At 37.2% G+C, this 9962-nt stretch overlaps 1 protein-coding gene across 1 annotated transcript in view; it reads left to right on the forward strand.

Moving 5' to 3' along the window:
• Positions 1-2997, forward strand: part of LOC150098324 (medium-chain specific acyl-CoA dehydrogenase, mitochondrial-like) — a 254840-nt gene extending 251843 nt beyond the window's left edge. Inside the window, exon 15 of the mRNA XM_090405151.1 lies at positions 2846-2997. Coding sequence (XP_090261277.1) covers positions 2846-2923 — 78 coding nt within the window. The 3' untranslated portion in view covers positions 2924-2997. The remainder of the gene's footprint in view (positions 1-2845) is intronic.
• The last annotated feature ends 6965 nt before the right edge of the window (positions 2998-9962 follow it).

Genomic DNA, 9962 nt, shown 5'->3' on the forward strand with positions numbered 1-9962 from the left:
CCAATTTCATGAGGTCTACAAAGACCAGGCAAGGAGGGTGACTTGGTTGGTGAGAGTAGCTAAAGAGAGGTATGAACAGCAGTTAGCTAATGAAGCCAAAAAGAATCCTAGGGAGTTCTTTCGATATGTAGCCAGCAAAAGAGAATGATTATAGAAGGATGACATTGATTGGAGGAAATGGTATAAAGACAGCTGTTGCAGAATGTGTTGTGGAGATACTTAATGAGCAATTCATAAAGATCTTTCAATCTTGTGAATGTGACTTCATGGAGAGATTAAGAGCAGTTGATGATGGGGAGGAGAGACTGACTGTAAGTGAGCAAGAGGTGTTTGGGGAGTTGAGTAAACTAGATGTAAATAAGGCTGTGGGACTTGATAATATATCACCACATATTCTGAAGGAGTGTGCCAGAGAGTTGACACCTGCCTTGACATATTTTTTTAATACGAGTCTTGCACTTGGTCAAGTTCCTAAAGATTGGAAGGAGGGCAAGATTGTGCCACTTCATAAAGGAGGTGATCAAACTCAAGCATCAAACTATAGGCCTATCTGTGTGTCAGGTGTTGTGGTTAAGTTGTTGGAGAAGCTTGTGAGAACTAGGATCCAGAGTTGGGTTGACAACAATGGTATAATCTTTGATGGACAGCATGGATTTGCTAAAGGGAGGTCATGTTTTAGTAATCTACTTACTTATTACAATAAAGTGACTGCTTCCTTGGACAGAGGAGAAGGATACACAGTAATATACTTGGATTTCGCAAAGGCTTTTGATAGAGTACCTCATGATTAGTTGACAGTCAAACTAGAGCAGATGGGGTTGGATATTAGATTAGTGCATTGGATTGGAGACTGGCTATCTGATAGGTATCAACAAGTTGTGTATGGGGGTGCAATATCCAGGAAAAGGAAAGTCACTAGTGGAGTGCCTCAGGGGTCTGTTTTAGGGCCATTACTATTTAACTTATATATTAATGATATTGGTGAAGATTTGGATGGAGATATTCAGTTGTTTGCAGATGATGCAAAGTTGGGACGAACCATAAACAGTAGTGAAGATGTTGTGGCCTTGCAAGAAGACTTGAATAAATTGAGTGATTGGGCAAGCAAATGGGGATGTGAGTTCAATGTTGCAAAATGTAAAGTTTTTAAATTTGGAAAACAAAGATGGGATGCAGAATTTATGCTTGGTGAGAATATATTGTTGGAAGTAGAGGAAATAAGAGATCTGGGGGTGATAGTGGATAAGGATCTAAAATTTAGGGGACATATCGCCAAAATTGTGAAGACAGCACAAAGACTTCTGGGAATGATGCGGAGGACACTGACATGTAGAAGTAGGGAGATACTTGTTCCAATGTATAAGGCTTTGATTAGGCCACACTTGGACTATTGTGCCCAGATTTGGTCACCGGGTTTTCAGAAGGATGAAGAGATGTTGGAAAGGGTCCAAAGGCGACTGACTAAGGTAGTTTCTGACCTCTGGAATGTTGAGTATGAGGAAAGATTGAGAAGATGTAATTTGCAGAGTCTCGTGGAGAGAAGGAAGAGGGGAGATATGATAGAGACCTACAAGTTGGTAAGGGGTTGTTATAGGATCAATGGTAGAGAAGTTCTACAGAGAATAGTGGGAGATCAGGGGAGAACCAGAGGTCATCCCTGGAAACTGTATAAGGAGGGTGTGAGTAAGGGAGTGAGAGGCAGGTTTTTTTCGTGCAGAGTTGTGAGTGATTGGAATGCCTTGCCTGAGAGCGTGGTGTCTGCAAGTAGTTTGAATGTGTTTAAGACACGGTATGATGAGATGTGTGTGTAAGATAAAAGGACCTCCTAGATGAGTCTTTGACTCCATGAGGTCTTGTTTAATAATAATAATAATAATAATAAGACCTCATGGAGTCAAAGACTCATCTGGGAGGTCCTTTTATTACACACACATCTCATCATAATGTGTCTTAAACACATTCAAACTCCTTGCAGACACCACACTCTCAGGCAAGGCATTCCAATCATTCACACTGCACGAAAAAAACCTGCCTCTCACTCCCCTACTCACACCCTCTTTATACAGTTTCCAGGGATGACCTCTGGTTCTCCCCTGATCTTCCACTATTCTCTGTAGAACTTCTCCACCATTGATCTTATAACAACCCCTTACCAACTTGTAGGTCTCTATCATATCTCCCCTCTTCCTCCTCTCCACCAGACTCTGCAAATTACATCTTCTCAATCTTTCCTCATACTCAACATTCCAGAGGTCAGAAACTACCTTAGTCAGTTGCCTTTGGACCCTTTCCAACATCTCTTCATCGTTCTGAAAACCTGGTGACCAAATCTGGGCACAATAGTTCATTTGTGGCCTACTCAAAGCCTTATACAATGGAACAAGAATCTCCCTACTTCTACACTTCAGTGTCCTCTGTATCATTCCCAGAAGTCTTTGTGTTATCTTCACAATTTTGGCGATGTGTCCCCTAAATTTTAGATCCTTATCCACTATCACCCCCAGATCTCTTATTTCCTCTACCTCCAACAATATATTCTCACCAAGCATAAATTCTGCATCCCATCTTTGTTTTCCAAATTTTAAAACCTTACATTTTGCAACATTGAACTCGTATTCCCATTTGCTTGCCCAATCACTCAATTTATTCAAGTCTTCTTGCAAGGGCACAACATCTTCACTACTCTTTATGGTTCCATTTTTATATTCCATTGAAAATATGGAGTCAAAAAAGAATCAAAAATTGCTGACTTCACATTAATTGAATTTTTTCATATTGACAAGTGTATAATTTTTAGAATAAATTGTTGGGTATGAATTATTTACAAGTTAATTTATTTTTCCAGATTTATGAGGGCACCTCTCAGATTCAGCGTGTGATAATTTGTCGTGATTATCTATCAAAGGCAAAGCAAAAAATGTAGAAAGTCTTTTTTGATGTTTTTTTTTTAAATATATATATATTTGAGGTTATGCATCCTGTATTTTAAACTTCTGATTTAAATATATGATGCATTATTTTCAAACTGAATGTGCAATACTAATCTGTCAAGAGCATTTTGTTCAGTGTTTATGAGATAACATACTTCATTCTCATGCCTTCATAATTATAAAGATAGTGATGACATCTTTACTTATGCACTCAATCATGTAAAATTCTATTTTTTGAAATATATTTACCTGTATATGTTTATAATAAATGATATTCGAATGCTGTATGATTCTTTCAACTATTCAGCTAATCAATATTGCATTTTTCCCCCTTTCTTATTTATACAAGGGTGGTCTGAAACGTTCTCAGCCTTGACCATAGATAGTAACACTATCAGCAAGATTTTTTTTTTCTAAATTGGTACATCAGTCTTAAACATCCATGTAAAATTGCAGGTCAAACTAAGTAGTTTGTTTTATAGAGCTGTCTGTCTGTCTATCCCTTGAAATGAATAAAATTGAGTATCATGCAATTAAAAAATTCTTTGGGAAAAAAAAGGTTTAACGGCAAAAGAAATTCATTTGAAGTTTATAAAAGTTTATGGGCACTCTTCTCCTTCGTTTTCACAATTAAGAATTGGGCTGCCAAGTTTAACGTGGCCATACCAGCCTTGAAGATGTCCCACATGAAGGATGTCCAAAAAGTGTAACAACACCAGAAATCATTGATCAAGTGCACAATATGGGCGGTAGATGGCGTTGATGGAGATGATTCGTAGTAGAGGTTCGGTGTAGTGGTTGAGACAGTTGTAGGTGTCCTCCCGCAATGAGTCTTCGGACTCCTTGGAGGTGTCAGGAATAATAATAATAATAATAATAATAATACGGTATTGGATGACTGGCGAGTCAAAGTGCGTGAAATTGCTGAGACTATAGGCATTTCAAAAGAACATGTAGGATATATTTTGCATGAAGAATTGCAAATGAAAAAGTTTTGTGCAAGATGGATGCTGTGCTTGCTCACAGCAGATCAAAAATGCGCTCGTATGAAAATCTCTGAACAGTGCTGGGAGCGTTTTAACAAGAATAAATCTGATTTTGTGTGTGTTGATTTATTACTATGGATGACATTGGATTCACCATTATCCACCAGAATCCAAACAGCAGTCAAAACAGAAGCCTGTTGTTCAGTGCCAAAGAAGACAAAATCGGTTCCATCAGCAGAAAAGGACATGGCATTGGTGTTTTGGGATGCTAAAGGCATTTTGTTTATTAATTATCTTGAAAAGGTAAAACAATAACCAGGGAATATTATTCCGATCTTTTAACCAGACTAGATAAAAAAATTCATGAGAAAAGACCTGGTTTGCAGAAGGAAAAAATCACCTTTCATCAGGACAATGCACTCGCACATAAAGGTGTTTTGGCAATGGGAAAATTTAGGACTCTGAACTATGTATTGTTGGAACATCCACCCTATTCCCCAGATTTGGCTCCTTCTGCCTTCTATCTCTTCCCAAAACTAAAAATCTTCCTCCTTGGTCAGCGTTTTTCTTTGAATCAAGAGGTGATTGCAGATGTACAGGTGTATTTTGGAGATCTTACTGAGAACCACTACAGGGACGAGATAATGGTGCTGGAGTATTGCTGGAATAAATGTATTAGTCTTACGGGAGATTATGTTGAAAAGTGAAAAATAATTTTAAAATTATAAATTCGTTTTTTCATTATTAGGCCAAGAACTTTTCAGACCACCCTCGTATATTTATTCTTTAATGGTGTGCTCAGCATGCTTATAAAACGTTTTCCTAGATGAGGTGATCCAATAAATAAATATTTCTTGGATCACTTCTGTATCATAGTCAATGCCTGCCAGCATGGTTGGTCAAGGGAATAGTAGTTCTCCAACTAACAGACTGAAAGCTTGAATCCTTCTGGCGTGGATGTTTGTGATTATCTTTTGGTGGAAGATGAATTTCATTGTATGGTGTGGGATCACAGCACTGCTTATTTGGGGTCATGAAGTAGGTTCAGAATTTTGGTCTCTCGAACACGATTTCTTGATTATGTAAAAAATATATAAAACTAACAAGAAAGAAAAATCCTTGACCCACCCACAGTACTAATATGCTATAGGTTTTACAACTTTGAGGATGGAAATCACATAAAAAAAAAGGTATACATACATCCTTTTGGAAAGATCAGAGTTCAAATTCTGTGAAATACTAACATTTTTCTAGATCTTTGAAGATGAAAATTCAAATCTCAGCTGGTGAACAGTCCTGTTGCCAATTGCTCTACCAGATTATGCAGACAGCTTTCTATTTTGACTGCTTATCTCGATTTCATACAATGCAATTATCCAAATTGTGAGACCTTCAGCATATTCAAATTCTCTGCAGATGCCACCCTCTCAGGCAAGGCATTCCAATCATTCACTACTCTGCTTTTTTTTTTTTTTTTTTTTTTTTCATATGGCAGATATGGCATTTTTGGCCATATCTCTTGGATATTGGAAGTAATTATCCAAAATTTAAATCATTTTAAAATCTGTCTTATTTTATTTCTGTTGACATATATCATCTATTTCAGTTATGTTCTATTGCATATCGCATGCTCTTTTGATTATTTCTAATTTCAGTTGTCTTCATGTTAGTGCTCTGATGCAATTATGCTAATGAATTTAAGCTAACATTCATTAGCCATTATGCTAATGAATATTAGTTTAAATAATATCTTGCAAAACAGGCAAACTGGCCAGCAGAACACACACAATTCAGACATAATGCACTTGTCTCATAGTTTTAGTTGCTTTGGCTGTAATTCTAAACAACAACTTGACTATAATATTAGTAATAAATATTTTTCTCTTTGTCTTCCTGTTTCAGTTTTATCCTTTCAGTTTATAGTTTAGTATCCTTTTTGGTAGTTTTTTCAGTGGCATTCTGTACACATTTAAATCCATTTGTTTCAGTAATTGCTTTTGTAAAGTGAATCCTTATAGTTCTTGTAAAATTTATCTATCTTTTCTTGTATAACCTGCTATTCTTAAAAATTTCATTTCTGCTGATATTATTATCTCTCTCTCTCTCTCTCTCTCTCCCCTTTTTTTTCCCATGGTCCACGTTTCACTACCATTTCACTTTTGGATAAGCCACCAGGTAGCAAGTGGAAAGCTACAGTCATATGAGTGCAGCAAGATAAATAATAATAATAAGCTTATGCCTTTTATTTCCTTATAGGGAGTAGGTGAGGCCTTTAAACCCTATCTAGCTTTTGGAGACTGGATGGCAGTTAAGTCTTTACTGGTAGCCAATCAGAGATAGTTGGCCCATGTCTATCATTAATTATAGATAGCCACCAATGAAGAGACTGGCAAACAAGTGCTGCCATCTCCCGATACCTAATCCTAACAGGATATGTTACTGTCTGAAATAACAGTCAATTTTCATGAGGTTTACGAGATGAAAAACCCAAGTTTCTGGGAGGAAAAAACACTTGCCCATGCGAGAGATCGACTAACTCAGGAACCGGTTGAATAAATGCTTAGAAAAAGTTCCTCCAGTTGGCAACTAGACTTGAACTATAAGTCTATTTTCATGTGGCCTAGTGCAGAGGATGCAAGTGCAGCTTCCACCAAGCAGTGCAGCAGGATAAATCCATTTTATATTTACTGTGTGACAATATTGTGTAATTGTTAGATTAAGTGTTTCTGTGAGATATTTGTGGTTGGAACTGGGTGTTTGGTTAAATATTTTGCATGTATTATTTAAAATTTTTTGTTTATTATTTAGGAAATTATTGCATAAGTCAGCATGAAAGACAAACTAAATGGTGCGGATTTTTTGAGAATGTTACTGCATTGCCATGAGTTTAATATGTATGTATGGGGAGATGTTGCAGATATTTGCATGGAGAGATTGATTAAGAGAAAGGAGTGAATGTGGGTATGCAGGAAGTGAGATATGCTGCTATACTCTGAGACTTATTTCAATCAGAGCAGGGAACTTGGCATCTTAAGTGAAATAGACAGGAAGATCAGTGAACATCTGCCTGGAAGAACATGAAAGATACATTTGCTACTATTACTATGGCAAGTCGGGACTGGCAGACCACGCTCTGGACACTCCTTCACACAGGATTAGGTGGAGGAAAACGAATGTGCTATTTAGGAGTCATTATAGATCTGAAAGATTATTTTTTGAGTCAGCAATGGCTTTGAAGAATTCTCCCAACCTTAACAAATATGGTTGCATTAATTTGCAAAAATTTGGAAGACGGTTATCCTAAGAAAAACTCCTGGATAACTACTGTTGTTTTTTTTTTTTTTCGTTAGAGGGTGCCAAAAATAGGACTTTAGATCTTTTGTCTTTTGCAATTATATTGTTTCACTCACTCACTGTCGCCTTTACATGTGTGTTGTGCTCTGATGATGCTGAGTTGAAAATCAGCGAAATATAAGCGTTAATAAAACATCTTTGTTGTTAAAAGTGTTTGTGGTGTTGTTAATACCGTGAAAAATAAGTCATGAAGTGAAATGGATGTTGAGGAAGATTGCACAAATGTTGAGAGGCAAGTGAAACTGTTGGCATAGAAAGAAAGATAGAAAGAAATGGGAGAGAATGAGAGTGAAAAACATAGTCAATTGACATAAAGATGATGTGCAGGACTAATGGTGAAAAAGCATGAGTGACTGAGAGTAATATAGTGAGAGCAAATGATAGTGGAAATGATGCAATGTTTGAAATCCAAGAACATCAGGTAAGATATGAAGTGGATGCAGAGTGAAATGAAGAGAACTGTAGCTATGTATGGAGGAGTGAAGAAGACTGAAATGATCTCTGAATGAAAGAAGTAAGATTCACAAGTGGCATTGCATGGAGATTCCATTATTAGACATGTGATGAATAAGGAAATGTACAAGATTTGTTTTCCAGGAGGCAGAATAGGTAGAGTGATTGAGGCATTGGATATGAGAAGTAAGTTAGCAAAAGAGTTGGTGGTTGTAGTAGGAACAAATGACTTGATTGGAAACCAGAATAATGTAAGACTGGATCTCAGAAGGTTGTTGAGAGGAAGAGAGGAGTTGAGTGAAAAGTAAATTAGTGCTTTTTGGGTGCAATTCAGTGTCTAGTAGAAGCACTCTAAATGTATTCCAAGGTTCAGAAGGTGGTAGGTGTTAAATGGAAAAATGCAGAGATTAAACTTGCAACACAGAGGAAGAAGGCATTATGGAGGCATACTATAAAAGATAATAGTATGAGGTAGCCAGTGTGATGCCCAGGTATCACAGTGATGAGTTCAGGTGGAAAGCAAGGATCATGAATGATATCCTAGCAGAAATGTGTGAAGAGAAATGAGTGCAGTTTGTGATTGTGTGGATGACTTTGAAGGACAGGTGGAACTGTGTAAGAGCGTTGGATTGCATTTGAGTGGTTTTGATGTGAGTCATCTGGAGAGGCTGCTGCTGGAAGGGAGAATAATGAGTACAGAGAAGGGATCTGAGCAAGTAAAAAGCAATGTAGAGGAGAAGAATAGTAAAGGAGAAAGAAGGGATTGTAGTGGTGGTGCATATGAATGGAGAAGTGGGTAGCATAAGTGAGAATGTGAACAGGTGTGCAAGACAAAAAAACAAATGGGGAAAGTGGAGGTCAAGATTGACAAGGAAACACAGAAAGGTTGATACCCAAAGTGAAAGTGTATGTGTGAATACACAAAAAAGTAATAGGATAATCAGGGATGTAGGGAACAGTTCGATTTGAAGAGGATACTAGGATGAATATGAGAGACAGGAATGGCTTAAGGGGATACAAACTTGTTATAGATCCAGAATGGTAGAAGTATCAGAAAGAGGGGGGGGGAATGAAATTGCTGCATCGATTGAGTTTGTTCACCTAAAAATTTAAATAAGTGAGACACGGTTGGATGAGGATGACATCTTGACAGGAATAGAAATGGAATAGCATGATATAGTTTGTGAAGATAGAAAAAAAAAAAGATAGAGTGATCCTGATGAAGAAAAGGAAGTTATTACCATGTGGGAGGGGGGGGGGGGGTAGTGGCAATGGTTTTGAGACAGTATGGTGAGAGATAGAAGTGAATAGAATGAAATACTTAGATGTTGCTATAGACCTGGCAATGTGAAGTGTAGTGACCGAGAAAGGTATAGGCAAATTAGCCAAGCAAATAGAAAAAGAGTGATCAGTATGGGTGATTTCAATGGCAATATAGATTATGATGACAGGATAGCATCTGGGAGTAAATAGAATGAATTGCTAATTTTTGAGGTACATCTGTCTTAGGTGGTATGTTACAGAGGGCATGCAAGGATCGAGTCTTGGATTTTATCTGAATGGGTATCATTATTATTATTATTATTATTATTATTACGGGCAACTCCAGGGAGTCCTTAGACTCATCGAGGGAGGCCCCAAATCATGTTCATCACTTATTTGACATTCATACAGTATCTACAGTATTATGGTATCATTATCAGTGAGGTGTCAAATCCTCCAGTTAGTGAGAGTAACCATGAAGTGATTATAGGAGGTTGAGAGATTGCTAGTCATGTGAGGTCTTCTGTGAGGAAAGAATACACTCTATGTGGAACTGCAGTGATCTACTGGGAATTACATTATGATCACTACAGCTGCAAGCTGTCTCCTCTAAATCCTCTAGTATGTGATGTAAAATGTAGTCCTTGAATGGTGGCAGGCAACGTATTGGCAAACAGACTTACTGCACCTGCCATTATCATAACATAGTACAAAGACACTGACAAGATATACTAAAAATATACTCTAAACAACAAAAACCTTAAAAAGTAAAGTATCCAGCCAATTACGATCTAACAGACAAAGCTCCTTGTGTTAATGCTTTCCCTCCGATTGAAACCCTCTCATTAAGATGTGGTAATTATCATTTTTGATTCTAACATCATTAAGAAGAGAATAAAGTTCAATGCTATAAAACAGTTTAATTAAAGAAACATTTAATTAAAAACTAGTGTGAATAGTACATTTGTACAAAACT

This window comes from Typopeltis vanoorti, chromosome 15 (genome assembly GCF_054136105.1).
Source record: "Typopeltis vanoorti isolate ZY-2024b chromosome 15, IOZ_Tvanoo_1.0, whole genome shotgun sequence".
Lineage (NCBI taxonomy): Eukaryota > Metazoa > Arthropoda > Arachnida > Uropygi > Thelyphonidae > Typopeltis > Typopeltis vanoorti.